Source organism: Sebastes umbrosus, chromosome 2 (assembly GCF_015220745.1).
Source record: "Sebastes umbrosus isolate fSebUmb1 chromosome 2, fSebUmb1.pri, whole genome shotgun sequence".
Lineage (NCBI taxonomy): Eukaryota > Metazoa > Chordata > Actinopteri > Perciformes > Sebastidae > Sebastes > Sebastes umbrosus.
The window spans coordinates 29,131,996-29,155,187 of record NC_051270.1 but is presented as its reverse complement, the minus strand read 5'-3'; the positions used below and the strand labels follow the sequence as shown (position 1 = coordinate 29,155,187).

At 39.4% G+C, this 23,192-nt stretch overlaps 2 protein-coding genes across 5 annotated transcripts in view; both read right to left on the bottom strand.

Moving 5' to 3' along the window:
- Positions 1-562, bottom strand: part of prtga (protogenin homolog a (Gallus gallus)) — a 35,205-nt gene extending 34,643 nt beyond the window's left edge. The window contains exon 1 of the mRNA XM_037795475.1: positions 300-562. Within this exon, the coding sequence (XP_037651403.1) occupies positions 300-366 (67 nt within the window). The 5' untranslated portion in view covers positions 367-562. The remainder of the gene's footprint in view (positions 1-299) is intronic.
- Positions 563-7,752: 7,190 nt separating this feature from the next.
- nedd4a (NEDD4 E3 ubiquitin protein ligase a) overlaps positions 7,753-23,192 on the bottom strand; it is a 34,560-nt gene continuing 19,120 nt past the window's right edge. For 3 of the 4 annotated variants that reach the window (XM_037795455.1, XM_037795463.1, XM_037795441.1), the window contains 24 exons: positions 19,508-19,558; positions 19,034-19,095; positions 18,773-18,875; positions 18,520-18,683; positions 18,305-18,422; positions 17,813-17,977; positions 17,552-17,635; positions 16,798-16,917; positions 16,328-16,630; positions 15,358-15,435; positions 14,843-14,897; positions 14,685-14,743; positions 14,443-14,508; positions 14,070-14,299; positions 12,976-13,097; positions 12,810-12,880; positions 12,252-12,347; positions 12,073-12,146; positions 11,935-11,995; positions 11,783-11,842; positions 11,571-11,678; positions 11,383-11,479; positions 11,063-11,135; positions 7,753-8,357 (listed from right to left, as the gene is read on the bottom strand). In XM_037795455.1, coding sequence (XP_037651383.1) covers positions 8,255-8,357; positions 11,063-11,135; positions 11,383-11,479; positions 11,571-11,678; positions 11,783-11,842; positions 11,935-11,995; positions 12,073-12,146; positions 12,252-12,347; positions 12,810-12,880; positions 12,976-13,097; positions 14,070-14,299; positions 14,443-14,508; positions 14,685-14,743; positions 14,843-14,897; positions 15,358-15,435; positions 16,328-16,630; positions 16,798-16,917; positions 17,552-17,635; positions 17,813-17,977; positions 18,305-18,422; positions 18,520-18,683; positions 18,773-18,875; positions 19,034-19,095; positions 19,508-19,558 — 2,523 coding nt within the window. In that variant the 3' untranslated portion in view covers positions 7,753-8,254. The remainder of the gene's footprint in view (positions 8,358-11,062; positions 11,136-11,382; positions 11,480-11,570; positions 11,679-11,782; positions 11,843-11,934; positions 11,996-12,072; positions 12,147-12,251; positions 12,348-12,809; positions 12,881-12,975; positions 13,098-14,069; positions 14,300-14,442; positions 14,509-14,684; positions 14,744-14,842; positions 14,898-15,357; positions 15,436-16,327; positions 16,631-16,797; positions 16,918-17,551; positions 17,636-17,812; positions 17,978-18,304; positions 18,423-18,519; positions 18,684-18,772; positions 18,876-19,033; positions 19,096-19,507; positions 19,559-23,192) is intronic. The other variant, XM_037795448.1, reaches the window with a different exon arrangement.

Genomic DNA, 23,192 nt, shown 5'->3' with positions numbered 1-23,192 from the left:
TATGGCTATTCTTTGCATATCTACAGCATTTTTACCCTTCATTCATTAACTGTTAGTATCTCTTTATATTTAGCTGAAGCTTAGAGCAGCATTGAATTGAAGTAACGTTAGATATATAAGTTATTTATTATAACACTTAGAGCTGGTTACATTGAGTGAAAGCACTGCTAAAACAACCCATTATAAGCTCAACATGACATCAGAGGTGTGCGGTGTGAGCTCCTGTTGAGGCTCCACAGACACACAGTCACCGGGATGTTCACTAACGCTCACTAAATATAAGTGAAAACGCTCCTTACCTGAGATTGGAAGAAACACGACAAAGAACAGCAACCGCTGGTATAATTTCCTTTTGACAGGCGCCATTTAACTACATGAATTGTCTGTGCATTGCTCGCTACTCTCTCATAGTAGTTTCCTCCAGATGAACCTCGCTGCTACTGAGGAGGAGGAGGAGGAGGAGGAGGAGGAGGAGGACCGGTGTGAGAGCTGCAGGAGTTTAGTTTCCCTCCTCTGGGATGGACATTACTCAATTAATCCAGTCTGTGGGTCTGAGTGAAGCTTTTAGTCCAGCGTCCCCTAGCGTCAGCTGTAGGTCACACAGAGGACAGGTCACATCAAACCTCCTAAACTCAGTGTGTCCTCCTCTGCATCATGGAGGACATGGACACTTCAGCCTTGGTCCAACTGTGAGGCTGCTGTTAGAAACCATGGAAACACACTCCTCATACTACTAATGATAATGAACATGCTCCATTTAGAGAAATAAAAAACATACACAAAAGTGTTAGTAGTAAAATGTACTCAAGTGAAAGCAAAGGTACTAGTATTGCACTTTGGCCACTATGTTATATATAGTAGGCTATATTAATGTTGAAGGTATTCCAGCACTTAATGATACTTTCGGCATAATGTGTCATATTTTGTAAGCATATCTCATATTGAATGTAAAAGACCCTTACCAAAAGGAAGTTTATTCAAGTGTGCTATTAGTATACTTCTTTTAAACTTAAAGGGACTGTTTGTAAGAATCAGAAATGCTTCTTAACAGCGACACCTGTGGCCGTTAAGTCAACAAAAGTCAGCGTCGGGCTCGCGCTTGTGCTCGCTCTAAATATACCTGAACGAGCATCACTCAAAACAGTGAGGCGACACGCGTCAGCTAAAACCACAATATCACTCTATATTTCACCTGCTTGGCAGTAATGTTAGCTGACCAGACGAAGGTCTCTCCATGAATCAATGCTGATCATAGTGTTGGCTTTTCCTGCTTCGGCCTCCCGACCGCGGACAGAAGGAGACACCGGCACCCGGTTGGAGATGACAACGTTTCTCGCTGAGGAGCTCCGTCACTTCACAAGACACGGTAAACCTCTGTTGGTCCGGAGGAGCTACAGCATTTATTTCTGTACAAACGTCCACTGTACATTTACTAGATATTCTCAGAGCTACTAACTCTTCTGCAGTGTGTAGTGTGCGCGCATGCACGTGAGGTGGAGCGAGCTGAGTGAAGGCAGGCAGGCAGAGGAGCAGAGCAGCAGAGACTCCGGCCCTGGAAACCAAAGCTATGGTCTCCCCCGCGTCCTCCGACCGCGGCCAACACTGTTTGCAAGACGGGCTTCACTAGTAAGAAGTGTAAGAAGTTACAAACAGTCCATGTAATGATACTTTTGGGATAATGTGTCATATTTTGTAAGCATATCTATATATTGAATGTAAAAATACCCTTACCAAAAGGAAGTTTATTTAAGTGTGCTATTAGTATACCTCTTTCAAACTTAAAATAAGAGAGAATACTTTCAGTTTACTTTATATGTACTTATCAGAGATATAGTTAACTAAAGTATACTTAAGTGTACTTGGCTCATACTGACAAGTATACAGAAAAGTCTAAGTATGCTTGGCTTATACTTGTACTTAATCTTTTGATCGAGATTAGTTAGATCAAAGTTAGTATACTTGCCGTATAAAAACTATTTAACCAGTAGTTTACTGAATATACTTTAAAGTGCACTTTCATTAACTAAAAAGTGGGCTACCAGTATAAAACTATAAATTATCAGTATAATACTTACACTGAAAGTATACTTTTATAAACTAAAAAGTGGGCCTATTTAGTCCCAAGGAGTATTGAAGTAGTACACTTGCAAGTATAAAACTAGTAAATCTGTCTATCTGTACACTTATAGTATAGTTACAGTACAACATAAGACTTAAATGTAAACTAGTTGTGTACTCAAAGTTTACTATTCTTACACTACAAAGTATACTTGAAAGGATACTTTTATAAACTAAAAAGTGGGCCAATTTAGTCCCAAGAAGTATTAAAGCATTACGCTGACAAGTATACTTCTAGTACACTGATATACTGCATAAAGTATACTTGGGAAATATATACTTGAACTTTACTTAAGTATACTTCATAAAATAAACTTGAAGTATACTGCTTTTTCGTAAGGGCACCTATGTCTATCTGCAAAGTAACTAATGTTAGTAACTACAGCTGTCAGATAAATGTAGTGGAGTAAAAAGTACAATATATCCCTCTGAAACTGTTGGGTTAAAAGTGAGCCTGTCCATGGCTAGGTTAACCTGCTAGAAGGGTAAACATTAGATGTGGGCCTCTACTTATTAACTTCATTTACACCTAATTTATTTAGGAGTACTGCTACTACATTGATTTGAGCCTCATTTCATTTATGAGGAATAATGCAACAACACTGCATATCAATAACTTTAAGATCAGATTTTTCTGTCGTGTGGGCTTGACACCAAAATGATGAATGTTTTGTAAATTTTGTGACAACGGGACTTCGGCACTCGTATATTGTCGTCCCACTTGCTCCACCAAGACCCTTTCACTCTTCCTTATCAATAAGCTGTATTGATGAGATCAGATCCCTGAGTATCAGAGACCAACTGCACACCAAATGGTCTCTACAGACTGAAAAAAAAATATGTTAATGGCAGTGAGTTTGTCCTTTAAAACTGGGTCCTGCAATTAAGAGGAAGCATTGATAGGAGCAGGACAGCTGCTGTGTCAATGTCGATATTGATCCGATGTCCATCACTTATTGTGGAGAGAGATCAAACCCCCCTCCGTCCCACGGTCCTCCCACGGTCCTCCCCCCTTCCCTCTGTGAACCTCTTTCAGCAGCAGGACCGCAGCCCAGCTGTGATGTCCACTCCATCATAAAAACAAACACACTCAGTACTGATTCAGTCAAGAAAAACTGCACTCTTAAATAAAACGTTATGCAGAAATACTACTGATAAACTAACTGTGTCACTGTTGCGAAGGTTGTTAACAATATATGTTAAAAATGCTATTTGGAAAAGACATTTTAAAATATGGAGGATCCTATGTTCAAAGGTTCAAAGTGCCTCAATTAACTGAATTTCAGCAGTGTGCCACTGTGTATGTGTTTGTTTCCCTAAAACAAATTCAGTAAAAAGACGAAGAAATCATTGCCATCATCAAGAAACCTTAGTGCCGACTTTTACCCGAATTTCGAACAGAAAGAGAAATTAGTTTTAATTTGGTAACGCAGTTGTAAGTTTAGTCAGATAACAATTTTAAAACAAATCTGTTCCGAGTGTCCTCTCAAATTAAATGTAGGATTTTTCACAGTTATCTGCATGAAGATGTGCAGAAAGAGGTTAATATAAATGTAAATATAATATTTACTGGTTAAAAAATGTCCCACATTCATTCCAAGAATAGCCTCAAGATATTATCCACTTGATCCAGAATATCTAACCTCTTCCAACACATGTTGTTAAAATGACATCTTGTGCCACAATAACCTCTTACACACACTTTACAACCTATTAGCTTGTCTTGTTTCCCTGTAAAACACTCGTACCGTATTATATATTATTCTACAGCCTCGTCTCTTACATAACGTGAGAAAGTGAGGACCTCATTCATGGTCAGCGAGGCTCTCCCCAGGGTGTTTAATTAATCAAGAATTCAGTTTCGGCACATGCCAATAAGGCACAGTTTGTGGGTGGAGTGATGGCCGGCCTGCATGTGAACTGGGGTCAAGCTCTGCGGCCGGATCAATGGAGTAAAAAGTCATTATCAGGTTATGAATGCCGGTGAGGGTGTGGGTAGAGCTTTCCCAGGACCTGCTGCCATTGGCTGAGGCCGGTGTCTTCCTGCTGCCACACATGCCCATCCCCACTGACCCCCAGAAGTGTGCAAAAGGCCGGCCTGAATGGTGTGCGACCTCTCCACCTTTCCACTGACCCCTGTGGAGGGGAGGGGGCTTTTAGTGCCACAACAGGGGGGTTGTGTGGAGAATACAGGACTGTGGGTGTTGAGCTGAGTCACACAAAAGGCTCCGACCACAGAGATGTGGATGAGTCCTCTCTACAGACCCGGCTCTTGTCAACAGCTAACTTATGAATTGGTGCCCCATACTGTACTGTAGGTCAACAAGCACACAGGAGAGATCACACATTCATATTTGACTGCAGCGAAATTAGCTTGAGATACACAACCAGTTTGTCCTCCCGGCTCTGTTATGCAATGAAATGTAGTTTGAAATAAATCCCACAATGAAACCCATGAAAGACAGACAGTAGGACATAAAAAAAGCAGAATTCAAAGAGAAGATTCAATGTTTCCCTGCCAATATGATTTGAGATAAACTAATTTTGTTCATCAGATTAGAAGTTTAAATGTTTAAAAGTTGGGTGATGCCATTCACAGAGAATACAATGTGCTTTATCTCCCCCAGCTGGAACAATTTAGTACTACCAACACCTACATCTGTACAAGCCACATGAATCTGGTTAAACAATACAGAACAATATATCTCTCTGGACTGAATGTAAGAACTTAAAGGACATTCTGAAACAATGGAAGCAATATTTCAGTGTCCGTTGTCGAAAATAAAATGTCAAATGGTGTTCATTACGTAAACTCCTAAAAGAAAATCAGTTGAAATAGACTTAATTTTCTCTTCATTGATGCCTTGTTAGAAACAAAAATCCAGTTTTGAGAACTGGTGACACAAAATGTGCGTTTTCGGTTTGAAAAACAACAAATGCCGGATCTAAGAGGTGTCCTCAAAACTCAGAACCCGATTAGACTGTTGTCAGGTCATTAAATAGCCGTTATAGGTCTCCATAAACACAATAGATGTGGGTCAGTAGGGGCCTACTACATTGTAAAACTGAACGGCTGTTAAGTTTTTAACAAAAACAAAACAGCTCTTTAGTTTTAGGCAATAAAACTTCTTCAGGTTTAGTCTCATCCATCGTCCCCGACCTCCACCCCGTATGGAGTTTCACACTGTCTACACTACAGTGCCTTCCACTGTACTGACTATTTTGACTTCCGCTTCTGCTCCTTTCATAATTAATACGGTCGCTAGAGGCCGCTGTCGTGTTCTATAATACCTTCTTTTGGTGATGTACCATGTCAATAGATGATAAAACCTGCTATTGGGTGTAGTAGGCCCCTACTGACCCACATCTATGAGGCTTATAGACAGATAACGGCTATTTAATGGCCTGATAACAGTCTAATCGGCTGTTTCATACAATCATCAAAATCACATACTGGTGTCTAAAAACGAAATACTGCAACAAAACACTCCTCTGTCTAGACTTGGAGAAATAACCAACACAGTGCATCAAGTCATAAACCCTCCCCTGCAGTCATTCAGCGTTGAAACACAAAACCGAAAATAAAATTAACAAAATATTTCAGGCTGTTTGTTTACTGCTCTATATCTGCTAATTACTGTTATTTATTCTGGGTCTATAGATTTTTCATCCACCTCACAGATACTGTAATATAGACCTTAGATAAAATAATTTAACCTTGTCCAATATGATACTGCAAAGTTGGACTATTGTCCCTCCACTGATTGTCCCACATCACATTCAAACACCTCTACATCACAGCAGCTTCTCCTCCTCTCTTTGCAGGTTACCAGCCTGGTGTGTCTTTACATGTGACTAGAGAGTCACATGTTTAGTATTCAATGTTTGTATACAGCTTATAAATACTAAATAGTTAAAGTGTTACTAAGAACTGTGTGAAAAGAACCAGAAATCAAGTTAAGTGAAGAAAAATTCAAATAAGAAAAAATAAAATAAACAAATGCACATAAGTGGGAAAGTTAGACACGAAGACACTGGATAATTGTTTTTATATTTCTTTATTTTTCAAATATATTTATATTCAATTTGGTGTGCTATAGGTCATCAAATTGTGATTTAACAGCTACAGTTCATTCCACCATTTTAACTGTTGTATATATGTTGCATGTATGTTGTAATGCACTTATAGGTGTTATTATTAAATTCTATCATAAGAAAGTTTGAAATATCAGAAATTAAGTGTTGATCTATTCATTAATCTTCAGTAGACAATAGATATATAACAGTACTTCCATTTGGAGATTAAAACATCAATAAACAATCAAATTCTATAATACATTACAAACGAAGGCCTCTGTATTTGACTTTAAATATACGTGAAAGAAGAGAATGTGCTTATTTTCAGCGATGTTCACATGTAAACATTTAAACACGTGCACAGTCGAAAGCGCAGGATCATTATTCTTAAAGAGCGATTTAAGCAGTCTGCAGGTGACAGATTGGCAACGATTCAGACAGTTCAGAAGTAAGACTCATCGATATCAACAAAGTGCTTCACTGTATAAAAGCATAAAGTATAAAATTGTGTTGTCAGAGACAAGAACCAGCCCACGATACTTTTATAAACGACCTGTAAACATGGCAGGTAGTGTAAACACATGTCTTACCATTCAGAAAAATGTTAAAACTACTGCTGAAGTACAGTTACTTTCCTACAAAGGTATAAACAAGTGATTACTCATTTTGACAATAATCTGTACACATTTCGACAACCAACGAAACGATTTTTTAAAGTTGTACTCTTAAAAACAGAGCACCGTGCTGCAATTAGACACCCATGATGAGCAGAGGAAAACAAAATGATATCGCTCATTGTGACAAAAGGCAACAATTTCTAACATATCTGTATGCAAAGTGTGTGATGAAGTCAGTCTGTCGGATAACATTTGTGTAAGCTACTGGCCGGGAGATATTACGTGAATATATATTTGTTTACTCTGATAAACACACATTTAGTGTTGTATGAGTGGGTGCTATGTATTAATGTAGCGGAGCACCAATAACCATTATTTGCCAATTTCGCAACTTTGAGTCTTAACAGTCTTAACAATAAATGCTTCATCATTTTGTAGAAGTTAATTTTGTATGTACAGTATATTTATGTAATAACTGAAAACCTCACTGATCTCATGTCAATATGTACAATTATGCATAGTATTCCAGCACAATCTAACACACTGCATGTAGTCAGATACAACCTACAGTATAATTAGTTTAGCATTTTACTGGTCCTGGTATCGGGTCATCAATACTATAGTAATTAAATGATACACTTTACTCAAGTGTAGTTGCTCAAACTTGTATATAACTTGCACATTTTCTGCCACCAATGCTTTTTGAGGTGCATATATTTGGGGTTTGCATCAGTGATTCTAGTGTGATGGAATGAAAAATGTATAATTATGTATAGAATTTAAATGATATAGGAAAGAAATATGTTTTATTTAGGATGAATTGCCAAATGATGATTTGGGTTTTGCCATTTAAAACTTCTGACACGTTGCTGCCTTCACTTTTTGATTTTAAAACCTTTGGATGACATTTTCTTTGTAATATTTTTCCAGTTGGGGGCAATTAAAAACGGGAAGGTTGGCAAGTATGTTCTGACCCATGGTCCACTCTTTCCAGCATCAACATGTGGTGAAGGGACAAGTGATTTCCAAAGAGGAGCAACACAACTGAACTAATTTCCCATCAACTACAACGTGAAGACAAAATCTCACAAGTACCTGATGTGAGAATCCGAGCATAACGTTTCTCTGAGGCAATTCAGCCCAAATAAAACTGTTTTTTAAAGGTTAGATGATTTGTTATACAGTATACAGCTTTGCATGTTTGCTTTGTAAACTTTAGAACACGTAGAGTGATTAAATCCCTCCGTCACTCCAGATTTCATGTCTTTTCTCCATGTGTGCCTCAATGGAGGACCAAAGTGAAGGTTGTGTGACTGTCCTTCATCTGTCACACAGCTGGCAGGTTAAGACCCGAATCTGACGCACAGCTTGTCTTTTTCTCCCGTCAACTTCTTCACCACATCATGCAGTTATGTCAGTTCAGCTCAGCTACAGCACGAGCTCTAATCCACCCCGTCGAAGCCTTGTGCGTTCTCAATGGCGATGTGAAGTTTCTCCCGCAGCTCCTCAAAGGACTCGTAAGGAGGCAGGTCCAGTCGATTGAAGCTGTGTCAGGTGAAAGGATGGAAAGACAATGAGGGAATCATATAAATCACATCCAAGCATAAAAAACAAACATTTGCAGGAATCAACTTCAGCTGCTATTTGGTCATTCACAATTCTTAAGGGACAGTTGATTCAGCACTGCACCTCTATAGAGTGCTCCAAGGATGATGTATTTCTGTAGGTCAACCAGGAAGTTAGCATCGCCCTGGTTCTCTCGACAAAAAGCCAATGGGATTTTTCTATTGGGTTTTGGATTATTGCAGAAAATAAACTCACGTTTATGATAATTATACGTTTTGTTCATGATTGATTTTTGAAGAGTAAATGTAATTGCCAGAAGTAAAAAGATAACGTTTGGCTATAAACCAACGACACCAGGTCGCATGACTTCACATCACCACCACTAAGCTAAAGGGGGACTAGTGATGACGTTTAGTAGTCTCATTTAGCCACTTGTTAGAAACCATCTTTTTTAAGATACATAAAAGTGGGGTATTTACTGACGTATTTTATATCGTAGAACAAAACGTTAAAATCTCTTCAGCTTGTGTTAACAACAGACCTTATTTCAGGCATCTCACTAAAAAACCCATTGACTTCCAGACGAGGGAACTGGAACTCATTTCCGGGTTTAAGGACTCATTCCTGCAGCACTTTATAAAGTTGAGGGAGTTTCCAGAGAGAGCTTAACAATGGAATGGTCAAATGTGGCGCAGCAGAGGCAGAAATAATCTCACTTTTAGTCCCTGGTATGTGTCAAGCTCGAAAACCCTGGATCCTACACTTCCCAGAATGCAACTCAATTGTAACTTTTGCATTCTCTGTGACTAGAACATTTTATTTGACATGTACAATTAGTGGAGTTCTCCCTTAAATACTGAGGTGACTCACTGAGACAGATGACTGTATTCAGTTCACTAACAGCAGAGTGAGAGCTATGACTGTATCCAGCCACTAGAGGGCTTCAACCCACTATGTGCTCAATTAGATGTTATTTTGTAATATTCCTTTTTATTATTATTCATTCATTATCACAGCCACACAAAACCTCAGTGTAAGTGTAACATATGCCTCTTGTATGTTACATTAGATACACAATTTCAGCTTTAATCAATTTTTACCATGTTGAATAGAAAAACCTTTTAATATTGAATTAATTTTGTCAGTAATTTTACCTTTATTTGACAGTTGTAAGTTGTAAATATTTGTATTATTTTGATATTTTGATGCTGTTATTTTATATTTCATATTTAATACTATGGTTGCAGTATCCAAGGTAACGATACAGCTATAAAAGCCCATCACTTGGGGAACAAGTAACACCAGCTTGTACCCCCTAGGTGTGTTTGTGTACATTTTAATCTGTAAATATGAATGTATAGTCTATGCATAATGTATAATCTAAGAGACCGGGCTTGTATCCCTCAGATCCCAAAGTGCTTGCAAGCCAATAAATCCATCTTTGAATCGACATTGGAGCTGTCTGTGTTTCATTGGAGTGTAACTGTCAGCCGTTAGTCGACCACACTGGTTCCCAACCTGGGAGTCAAGACCCACACTTGATTATAAAGGGTGTAAGACAACTTTTTAGCGCAATATGAAATATACAGTTGGCCTGTATCTCAGTATTTCATTCATTTCTGTGAAGAGAACTAAATGAAATTAATATTTTTAAAGTTTGGATTATTATTTAAGATATACTGTAAACAGGATAAAGGCACGATGAAGACCTGAACTCAAGTTATATTCACAGAGCCTTGCCTCTCTGTTAAACAGCCTCGTCCTGCATTAGAAAAATATGCAGTTAAAACAACCAAAGAGCTGATAGAACGATAGCCAAGCGTCAGACAGAAGAAAACACTACATATGTCAAAAAGAGGCCTATTAAGTATGTATGATTGTTAAAAAGAAAAAAAAATACATAATACAGACAGAGAATTGTATTAAAAGTCCCTAAAAATAACAGGAAAACTCATCTCTGATGTAATATTCACATCGCTCGTTTTACACAAAACTTCTTGCAGTTCACTATTTGAATTAATTGTACAGTTTATCAGTTATTGTTATGCATTGATTATAATATGAAATATCAATAAAATAGGTAATTTAGTCAGAGGTTGTCAGTTTACCCAATGATAAAAAATGGGTCTCCTATCAGGAAAAAGGTTGGAAACCAGTGGTCTACCATCAAACACAATGCAGAGACTGTTGGCTGTCACCACTATCAGCGGTACGGAAGAGAGTTAACGGGGCCGTTATGAACTGTGTATAGAGGTAGTAATGAAAGGAAGACCTCCCGTTACATGAGCTAAGATGAAGAATGCAAAGTATAATGTTCAGTGTCATGTGTCAATCAGGGCTGATGTGCACCTCTACAGTAATGATGCCATATTATGGCAGAACATCCTTGTGGAGCCCCTGAAGCCCCCAAAATATATATTTTATGCATGCACAGATTATTAGTAAGAGTGGATATTATGTACACACATCTTGAGAGAGGCTCTGAACATCCTCACTACATAGTATTTGTGAAGCTGAACTGTAATCTCTGGTCTCACTACAAACCTTACTGCTTAACAGAACCAACAAATCAGTAGCGAGGAGAGCAGAAAACAATGTAAGCAATTTGTTTTTTTGGCACAATCTGCTTCAGCCTTTTTAAATGTCGGAAAATATTAACGGAAAAATGTGAGTGAAGTGCTCACCATGTGTGGGCTCGGGGGAGTTTATCACGTGTTCCCCACTGCTCGATGGTGAACAGCTGTGGTCCGTTAGACCCTGGAAAACAAAACCATCAAACATCAGACAAACACATACAACCTGATTTAAACTGGAATTAATTTACAAAAAAAAAGCCACCTGTGAATTGGAGACAAGTGTTTCCAGTATAGAGGGAAAAGATGTGATGAGGCAAAGGTAGTCATTTCATATCATAAGTGAATACAAGAGTGAATAATCTAGACTGAGACGTTAAGCAAGAAAACACTTTTTCACAACAATGCAGCAATAAAAAGTGTTATCTCACCATAGAGTTCCTTAAAGCCATTCATTGGGACCCTTGATGTTCCTGTCACAAACTGTAAGAGCCTGATTCGCTTTTCTGAATCCATCAGCAGCACCGTCTATAACAACACAAACAGATATACAATAAACAATAAGCTCTGAAAGGTCCGCAGCTCAGCTTGATGCTCCAGGCACGGAAAGTTGTCTTACTTTCCAAAACCACTGGATAACGCCGTGGTTGGAGGAGTAGCTGTTCTTGTACTTGGTGTTGTCTCTCCAGTCATTCACATCCACGTCTCCAAGACCACACATGAGCAGCTGTGGGGGACAAGACGGCAGGTGGACACACCGTTATTTAGCTTTCTGGCATGAATCTGCAATTAATCTGAATGATCATTTCTAATGTTAATCTGAAAACTCACCTCGAGCTCATTCTCATCAAAGATCTTGATCAGGTCTTGTGGTATCAACTCAAAGAATCCCTAAAGCACAACAATATTACTTTTATTCTTACTGTATACTTTACTTAATGTTGTCTACAGTGTTACAAAAAAATCATCAAATAAATGGTTACGTCTTTGAAGGCAGTCATCTGCTTCTGTATCCTGTTGACGAACCTAAACTGCATCACCAGACTGTCAAACACAAAACAGCAGATTAGCATCAAACCGTCATTTCAACACTTTGAAGAGGATGATTTTCTGTTGCTTACTGGATGTATTCCTTCTTGGTGTCATTGGTGATGACAATCTCTGTGCCGCCCGGCTTCAGTTCATGCTGGTGAGTCTGAACAGGAAGAATGGGATTATATCATGTGAATTACACAGAAAAGCATTTCATCACAAACACAGACATCAGCTGTTGAGGCAAAGGCGGCATGTTTGAACACACCTGTCCAAAGAGCTCCTCGTCGATGGTGAACCTCAGATCCAAGTCTGTCGGGTCGTTCTCCAAAATCCACATCAAGGAGTTGAAATATTCACTGTCCTGAAAAGACAACACACAAAATTAATGTCTTCCAGACACTGGGCAACAATAGCCAGCAGGGGGCGACTCCTCTGGTTGCAAGAAGAAGTCTGATTGTATAGAAGTCTATGAGAAAATGAGCCTACTTCTCACTTGATTTATTACCTCAGTAAACATTGAAAACATGAGTTTATGGTCTCAATCACTAGTTTCAAGTCCTCTTCAATACAGCATGATGTTCATTTAGTAAATTATGGTCCCATTTAGAGTCAAATAGATCATAAAGCAGGGTATGATTTAGGGCGTGGCTACCTTGTGATTGAGGTCGCTACTACGGCGTTGTCCGGTCTGGGAATTATCTGTGTTTTTGTCTTACAACTTTACCCCCTCCACAGTGTGTTTTCTGTTCATGAAAGTTGATTATAACCTTTTTGGTCGCCTAAAAATGTCTTATTTAGCGTTCGTTAGAAATGTGACACTCACAACAGACTCCATGTCCTGGAGAGTGATCGGCTTCTGCAGCATCATCTTGTAGAAAGGCCGAATGAAGAAGGCTTTGAAGGACACAAACAAAAGTGTCAGGATCTATAAAATCACACAATTTCCTCTGATCCCTTTGACAACATTTATACAATCAGGTGGCACTCACCATCGAGCAGTTTGCCATGATACACGGCCATGCCTGCCACGCGGCCGATGAACTTGAAGTAGGACAGGTGGTCCTCGTTACATAAACCTGAGTTAGGGTTAATCTGCAGCGTGTAGTTGTCCCTGGAAAACAAATCACAAAACATGAATAACAGGAATAAGCATTTTCAGCTGCCCTGGTTCCTGCCAAAAGATAATTACAGCTCGTTTATGTGTATTTTTAAACTATTATATGAAATACAATCCTGTGATTGTGTGGGAACTTTGACTTGAACGCTGTATTTTCATCGATGCTCATCACAACTTATGTTAACAGCACTAACTGCTCCGTGATCCCAACTCATTTTCCATTTCACAATTACAGTTTTCCAGGCCACGTTTTGTTTTCAAGAAGATGAGCAATTTGAATCTCACTATGGCCTGAAACTGTGTAAACATAAATGTATCTTTCCAACAACAAAAATCCCGCACAGAGTCTGTGACTGCACAATATGAGCTCTATGTTAGTATTTTCACATATTTCTCTGGACTTTCCAGACCTAGAAGCAGAATATCTGTCCTGAATGAAGGCTGGGCGATAATTCAATATGATGATTTATTGTCTTTCAATGGAATCATATCGCAATGAAATCCTATATCGAGATATCATGATACACAATTACGTCATCTAAATTGATAATAACAACAAGCACATAACTCAAATTTCTCAGAAAATCTGACCATTTTGCACTAAAGTTCTAAATAAAATGAGAAAATACTCACTACTTTTCATTGTCAAGTATTTCATTTCATTTCATATAGACTACTTATTTATTCAATTACCAGAAAACATGCTATATTTAATCCCTAACTTTATATATCGTTATCAAGATATGAAATGACCTATATCGAGACAGAAGAGTTTGGCCATATTGCCCAGCCCTACCTGAATATCATTCATTTACTGTTCCTTCCTACAAGTCAGAGCACCAGTGCCTCTTCCTCTAAATGTGACCGGGCTGTGCTGCAATGCAAGACTGTTTTGGATGTGTGTACTCGTCTAAACAAACCTAAATGATGTATAAAACCATTAGAGGAGGGAGAGTTTGGACTCACGTGGCAGAATACTCGAACAGTCCATAGTACGGGTTGAACATCTCCCTGGACATGAGGAAGAACCACTCCCTGGCAATGCCACCATAGTCCAGTCCTTTCTCTCCCTCGAACTCCACCCACAGTCGTGCCTTCAGCAGGTCTGCCCTCTTCACTGAGAGGATGCGTCGGTACGAGTCCTCCAGCAGCGCATTTCGTCTCATCTTCATCTCAAAACGGTTTGGGATGTCAGTCTGCGTAGAAATGTATTGTGTTCATTAAGAAGAAAGTTTGTGATCATCTACAGGTTTAATAAATTCAGCATGTGTGAAAGTGACAAACTGATGAGGTAGTTGTAAACAATCTACTGTTAGAGTTGCTCTTTGAGGACACTCACCGGTTTCTTCAGCTTCTTCCGGAAGTAGTCGTACTTCTGTTTGTAATCTCTGGAATAAGGCACTGCCTATAATCAACACAGGACAGTGTTCAGTTACAAATCCACCTTAAACTTATGATATACACTGTGGTCAATGACACGCATTTACAGGAAACCTGCAAACTATGAATAGAGAATGATTTTGATTGTGTGCTGATATCATGTTACTGAAGAATAATCTGTCAAATATAATCTATACTCACTGGTCCAGTTATAGCTGAGTTCTGTAATCTGGGATCATCCCATTGTGTGGTCCTGGTGTCTGTGAAAAATATATAATACATAGAGGCCATTCATTAACATGGAAACCTAAACATTATTCAGTCCAAGATGTAATCTTAGTATCAAACGTCATACGCACTGTGATCTATGTAGAATATCCTCCCGTCAGTGTGGACCCTCTCCTCCCAGCCAGGCTAGGAAGGAAGAACATGTCACATGATTCTTGAATAAATTGGCTTTAGACTATTAAATAAAATAGACAGTACCACCAGCTCTGATTATATATTACAACACAGAGCAATTAAGGTGCCATATAGGATTTTTTGCTTGAGATCTAAAGCTTTAAGTTTATAAATGTTCAGTTCAGTTCAAGTTTATTATCATACACATTAAAAAAGTACAGTTGTACATTCAAATGCAATGAAATGCATGTGCCCTGGCTCTCTCATCCCTTAAAAACAATGTATAATAAGAATAAATAAGAGGCGACAACAATAAGAGGAAATCCTACAATAATAATTAATAAATAAGTCACTGTGGGTGAAGTGCTTGTGCGTTATTTAAAGTGCTCGCTGTTCAATAGTCTAGACGCCTGGGGATAAAAACTGTCTTTCAATTGATTTGTTACTGATTTTCTGTAACTGCGGAATTTACCGGCAGAGGGCCGAGATCAGACGGGTCGAGTGAGGCTGTCCTCCTCATTAGCACAGGAACCTTCAGCCTGGGATCTTCCTGTTCATAGGAAAACAAACAGGACGTGTTTCAGTCAAAGAGGAAATACACAAGAAAGAGATACTACCAACTAAGGGTGCTTTCACATTGGATGTGAAAAGCCAACAAACCAACCACAGGATTTTATGATAGCAGATATGTGATTTTAGCATGATTTCAAAAGCTGAACTACTAATAAATCTATCTGCTGATCCTGACACCTGTTCAGGAAGCGATCTGTATTTAAGGCCATGTATATGAGCACATCAGCGTGTGTATTTTACCTAATTAATAGGTCAAAAGCTGTTAAAACTGCTGTGCTTGTATCCGACTCTGTGTCCCCTGTCAGTTCATTAACTCCATTCAACAGTGTGCGACAGCGATCTCACAGTACGCCGATCATGTCCACGTCTGTGCGCTCCCCGGCGTTCGGACTATGCGTTCACACTAGAGGAGCGTTAAAGTGCTGCTTAAACTTCTGTCACTCACTAGAATTTGATTCCCAACTCGGGTCCTGATGATGCAGGATGACAATCGCCAAATCAGTCCAATCGAGTCAGTCTGTATAACTTCACGCTCGCTTCTCTGATTTGTTTGTAAAAAGTCAGTGCGAACAGGAATCGGACCAGAACTAAAATGCAACCGTGACTGATTTTTTCCCCCTTGGTCTGGACCAAATGAACCGAACAACATGTGTGAAAGCACCCTAAGTTGCCACTATGACACATTTTAAAAGCTTAGCAATTGAGACCCTTTCTTGTTGTGGAAATAAAATATTGTCTGTGTGTTTGTATTTCTATTGGCTTTCTTGGAGCCAGCCCCTTGTGGCCATTAAAGAAACTGCACCCCCAAGTGGGTGGTCACCACTAATGATTGGAGGTAAAAGCACATCTGAAGTCTGCTGCTTTCTCACCCAGGTAGTTGTCTTAGTAGTGTGGTCGATAAAAAAGGGTCTTCCATTGGGAGAACTGCGAACCTCCCAACCAGCCGGCAGGAAGCCAGAATCCTGTGTGGCCTCGGGGCTTGGGGTGTGCTGAGGAGACTCCTCGGGGGTCATGGGCGGTAAGGGCGGAGGCGGAGTCAGGTTCTGGCGTACACTTGCACCACTCCGTGCTGCTGCTGCTCCGGCTGCTGCTGCTGCTGCTGCTGCTCCTGCTCCTGCTCCTGCTCCTGCTCCTGCTCCTGCTCCTGCTCCTGCTGGGGCCTCTGAGGTTTTCTGTCCAACAAAAAAATATAATATGGAGAAAGTTGGTTTAAAAATTGCCAGTTGAGTGTCAGTATACATACATACATACATACATACATACATACATACATACATACATACATACATACCTTTGCCCTCTATCATTATCAATAAGAATAAATGAAAACACTTTATACCTGAATGACGGGTCGAGTCCATGAAGTGGTTCGGCTGTTGTGGTTGACAAAATAGCGTCTACTTTTACTGTCTCGCTTCTCCTCCCAGCCTGGAGGCAGCCCAGATGAGGTGGGAAGCAGCTATTGAATGACATAAAACATGAATAAAGTGATCAATACAGAAAACCTCAAGCTCACTGGGTAACCCAATACCAACAACGAAACATATAAACTCCCCAAAACTAAATTCCACACCACAGGAACTGAAAGTTTAAAGTAAACACCTGTGAATCTTGAATGCTTAAAAAGGGACTGTTTTTAACTTTTTACACGTATAAATCACCCGGGTCGGTTTCCCATGCGTGCTCGCATATGCACGCTTGCGTGTGTCTACGCTTTTCCTGCTTCAGCCCCGGAGGCTGAAGCAGGAAAAGACAACACTAGGATCAGCAGTGATTCATGGAGAGACACTCGTCTGGTCAGCTAACATTACTGCCAAGCAGCTGAAATATAGAGTGATATTGTGGTTTTAGCTGACGTGTGACGCCTCACTGTTTTGAGCGATGCTCGTTCATGTCTATTGAGAGCGAGCAAGCGCGAGCCCGACGCTGACTTTCGTTGACTTAACGGCCACAGGTGTCGCTGTTAACAAGCATTTCTGATTCTTACAAACAGTCCCTTTAAGTCCATCCACTCAAACGGCAACATCCTGATGTAATACAGGTTTGGTAAAAAAGTGGGAAGGAGTGATTTCATCGGAGAGTGGAATACTCACCACCGGATTAACAGGATGTTCCTCTCCTGTTGAAGTCTGGGCACTTCCTCTGAGACTGGAATGGCTTGAATTACTAGCATGATCCTGCAGGACAGAGGAAGGACATCAAGGACATCAATGATCACTTGGCCATTATTGTGCTATACACTCTTCTCTTCCTCTCTCACTGAAAGCGTGTGGTTCCTATTAATCTCATTGTGAGTCTCTCTTCCCCTGACTTCCCGGTAACCAGAACCATATGTTGCACAGAAAATGACTCACCGTCTGGGAGGTGCGCAGCTCGCCAGCTGTGGCCCCAGAAACGCGAGTGTTTCTCAGCTCGTCGCGGAATGGGCCGAACTCCGCAGGCCCGTGGGGTGGAGGTGATGTGATCTGGTTATTGCTGTGGTACAAGGTGGACTCGTCCTCTGTAATGATCTCCCAGCTCTGGATGAGACAGATGAGACAGATGAGGGTCATCAAGAAGACACAGTGGGGGACTGATCCGAGGTTAGATCCGACAACAACAGCTCTGCCAAACTACTCAGTTCAAATATACAGTCTTCTGTTGTATAGTAAATCTAAAAGTTAGTTTGTTTAGAAAGTGGATTTCCTCAAGTGTTTATGCCAAAGCCCTCAGAGGACAAGCCAGAACTATAACCAACAGTGCAACACCTGGCTTCAACATGGCGTCTGCACAGCTAACAGAACCCATCCTGTCCTTCCCTCACCCATTCACCTAAAAAGCATTTTTAAAAACGGTGTTAAAATTACCTCAGGAGACTCTCGCGTGCTGTTCTCATCGTGGTCTGAGATCTGCCTGCGTGCAATAAAGGCCTGCTCGGCGTCCATATTAATGTTCTGTCTTCTTTGCATCTGCACATCGCTGTCCCTGTTTAGGACACACATACACACACGTACACTATCAGTACTGCACGAACAAGGAAAACGATGTAACTTTGCTGAGGTGAGGGGAGCTGCAGTCTTACTGGACTGTGGGTCGTTGCCACTGTGTGGTTCTGCTCTCATGATTGACAAAGTAGGTTCTTCCCAGGTTGTCCTGCCGCTCCTCCCAGCCAGGGGACAGAGCAGGTAGCAGCTGGCTTTGTCTGGGACCTGACATGTCCTGAGCCTCCAGGAACTCCCAACTAGGCTGCACGACATAAACAAAACGTTTTAAAAGGCAGCACAAGCAGGATGGAGACAATATCCTAATGCCACAGAAGCACTAGCCAAACTTACATCCGTGTCCTCAGTCTGTTCGGCCGTTTCCTCCCCTGAACCCGGGTTTTTCGGCAGGTACGTCATTTTGAGACGCAGGTGACCTTTGACTCTGGACTTGTGGCTGCGTGACCAACAGATGAATTTATTTTTATGAACAAGGAAGAAATAAATATTGTCAGGGATGTTTCAAAAATAAAGTATGAACTGTGTCCTATCGTGTAAAATGGAATGTAAAACAGGGAAAGACAAAAGAGTAAAAAAACATGGAATCATGCCAACCTTCGTGGGTGAAGCAGAAAATCCTTGAATGTGTATGGCCTTTCATTATTAGGATTTTCTGTCTGAGGAAAAACAAAACAATAAAAGGAAATCTTTAATTCTCCAAGTATTTCCACAGAGGCGTGAATAAAGCTACTGCCTGGCAGTGTGTCATAACACGGTATATTTAAAGATACTGATGGTGGGGACAGTGTACCATGGGGGCTAATTTGTGGGTGTTGTATTTATAATGAAACAAAAGCAGGAAGGTAACATAAACATGACGGACTGTGTTTCCAAAACTATGGACAACGATGCGGAACAGACACTAGAATAAGGGCCTGCGTGTTTATATTTACAAGGTGACATGGGTGAGATTGAGGTCCAGAGCTACCGTACAGTTAAACACAAAATAAATTCTAACTTGCGTGAACTTAAACAAGTCACAGATGTCAACATACAAAGAACTAGGATTTCCTGTAACCAAGGACTCACCGGTATCTGATTTAAGGGGACGTCCACCTGTCCCAGAAAGTCATCACGTGTCTGACAGGGAGAGAGAGAGGGGGAGAGAGAGAGAGAGAGAGGGAGAGAGAGAGAGAGAGAGAGGGAGTCACACATAGATGTCAGGATCATGACAATATTATCTCCTTCTACACACACACACACACACACACAAATACGGAGGACTGTCCGAGACATGTCCTGTTACTCAGCCGTCTTTGGAGTAATGAGGAACACTGTAATGTCCCCACAGGAACACGCTGTGTGCCTGTTACAGTGATTTGTAGAGGTATTTTATCTCCTATCATATCTCTATCAGCCTTTTTCTTTGTCTCATCTATTTCCTCACACGTCCCTCTAACAAATTACCTTTAATCAATAGATTAAACAGAACACTGCACTATTTTCCTACTTGAATCAATGGAAGTCATTTGACTTTTCCTAGATAGGAATGTGTTTATTGGCCCACCATGAATGGCTCCACTGTGTTATATGCTAGAGAGACTGGAACCAAAGTAATGTAGCATTTGTCAGATAATTTGCTTTGAACTCTTCACACATTCACAGCCGTTACAGTCTGGAAAGGCAAACACACACCGCACTGAGGGAGTCAGCTTTGTGACCAAATTAACACCCGCGGCAGGTCAAACTGTCTAACAGCGGTATAGAGTGTTTACGTGAACAAATATAGATGGAAGGAGGCCTCCTTCGTCCTGCCCTTGCATGTCTGATTGTGCAGCCAAGAAAAACAGTTAAGTCCAGGTTAAGAGATACTACATGCACATCAGCAATGACCCTTAAAACTCATATTAATATCTCCGCTTTTAATGTTGAAAAGATTTTACAACTAGTTTGATGAGCACAGTTGTCACTGATGTCTTAGAATGATTTTTAATTTGTATATATATATTTTTGGACCCATTTTGGGTTTCATGTGAACTTTAACTACATCATAGCGAATAAAGGTAATTATTGGATATTTTATTAATGAGCACTTAAAAAGACACAACTAAAAAAGGCACACAAGTCTTACAACAGCTGAGATTGCTTGCAATTAGTTGACTAATCAATTAGTTGATCAACAGAAAAATAATCGCCAACTATTTTGACAATTGATTAATCGCTTATAATAATTTTTCATGCAAAAATGGCAAAAAAAAGCTTTAAAATATGGAGATTTCCTGCTTTTCTCTGTTTTATATGAATATCTTTGCATTTTGGATTGTCAAAAAAAGACATTTAAAGACATCACCTTGGACTTTGGCAAACTGAGATGGTCTTTTTTCACTATTTTCTGACATTTTATAGACCAACGATTAATCTAGAAAATATTCGATAATGAAACAATCATTAGTTGCAGCCCTATAATTTTGTTGATGTAGGAATTCAGTCTTACAAAACTGTAAGTGCTGCCATTGAGTAAGTCTCTCTGGACAAAGACTGACAGTTAAAATGGAAATGTACAAAGAAGGGCTACAGCTAACAATTATTTTCATTATTGATTCATGTGCAGATTGTTTTCTCAATCATTCAATCATTCAATTAATCATTTGATGCATGAAATGTCGGAAAATAGTGAAAAATTACAAAGCTGTAGGTGATGTCATTAAATTGCTTATCTTGTCCAAAAAAGTAAAAAATATCCAGTTTACTATCAAGTAAGGCAGCAAATCCTAAAAACGCTCTGGTAAGTCAAGCATATTTAGGGCTGGGCAATATGGTTAAAATCTTCTTTCACGATATAAAGATAATTTCATATATTGATAATGACATATATCACAATATAGCTTGTTTTCTGGTAATTCAATAAATAAATAGTCTAAATGAAATAACCACATGGTAAAGCCTATTTTTGTATATTCCTGTGTGAATTATATGCTTGATAAATTAATGAGTATTTTCTCATTTTAAGAACTTGAGTACAAAATGAACATAACAGTTTTAGGTGAAATAATAGAGGAAATTTTTTTTTTAAAATTTAGGCCTAGCCCATATAGTGATAGAAATGATATAAAAAAATATATACGATAGACATTTTGATAACATTTTGATATATATCGTCATATTGCCCAGCCTTAATATGTATTATCAGTACTATTCTGCAAGCTGCTGGGCAGCTGCTTTTATAGTGACAATGCACTGTGAGACAGCACTTTGCACCGTGTTTCCTTGACAGTGAGGTCTCCTTAAATACTGATGTGTTTAAGGAAGTCTCAGTGGCATTAATGTTGGTTATATTTATTTGCACACCACCGTCTACAGGATATTAAAACAGTTAGAATTTGTGTTTCTTTAGGTATTGTTTCCAAACAGCCAGTGTGCAGGAGATTTACAATATATACGTATACGTGTGTGTATACAGAATAGACAGTAGTGTTGTTTCATATACAACACAATACACTGTTTTCATCCCAATAAAATATGAAGAATGCCATGTCTAAGACTTTGAACTTAATACAAAGTTGAAGGACATTTCTAAACTTCAGTGTCCTGTCTCACATTATAACTGAGAGGTAATCTCATATTATAGCATCATTTCTCATATCTTATTTAAGTCAATAAATTCAGTAGAGCTGCAGCGATTAACCGATTAGTTGTCAATTATTAAATTATTTGGCAACTATTTTGATAATCGGTTTGAGTAATTTTTTATGAGAAAAAAAAAAGTCTAAATTCTCTGATTCCAGCTTCTTAAATGTGAATATTTTCTGGTAAATTTACTCCTCTATGACGTAAACTGAATATCTTTGAGTTGTGGACAAAACAAGACATTTGAGGACGTCATCTTGGGTTTAAGGAAACACTAATCAACATTTTTCACCATTTTCTGACATTTTATAGACAAAACAACTAACTGATTAATCAAGAAAATAATCAAAAGATTAGGCAACAATGAAAATAATCGTTAGTTGCAGCCCTAAAATCAAGCACATCCAGCAGGATAACATTTTAGTGTCACATTCACATCAGTTCATCAGTTGTCGGCAGTGATCAGATCAACCTTCATCTGAGCTCCATTTTTACTAAAACCACAGTATATTTGAGCTTACACTTAAGCCCAGTTCTAATATTAATATAATGTAATTATAACCTGTAGTTCTTAGAAATCTTAACAACTAAATGTCGATACACTCTGCCCTTCATAGCTTTTAACAGTGTGCTTAGACGATGACAAACTGAACTATACAAACAATCGCGGACTAATTGGGACAACTGATCCTCCTGTCTCATTAAAACCCAGTTTCAATTTCATAAACAGTAATGCATAAACGATTACAGGCTGACTGCCCGAGCTGGTTTCAAAAGTCAAGTAGGTCAATTCTATTTTAGTAACAAACAGAGTTTTATATCAAGTGAAACCGACTCTTTCCTTGGAAGCTTTGTGGATGCAGGGTGAGGTGAGGCCAAGCTTAACAAAGAGGAAGTGTATGCTTTGGACACATGACAAGATTGCCCAAGATAAACAGATAGCAATAGATAAATGTCTGTTCAGAGCATCCCCGAAGGTTCAAGTGTGACCATAATTGTAACTCAGTTTAGCATGTGGCATTAAGCTGACCACGTACTGTATGAGGCTGTTGCAAACAGCTACAGACACATGTTTGGGCATCTGTGGAGCAAGCTCAGTGATATCCATCTTAGCTCGGCAACGACAAACTACTTTTAACAGGTGGAC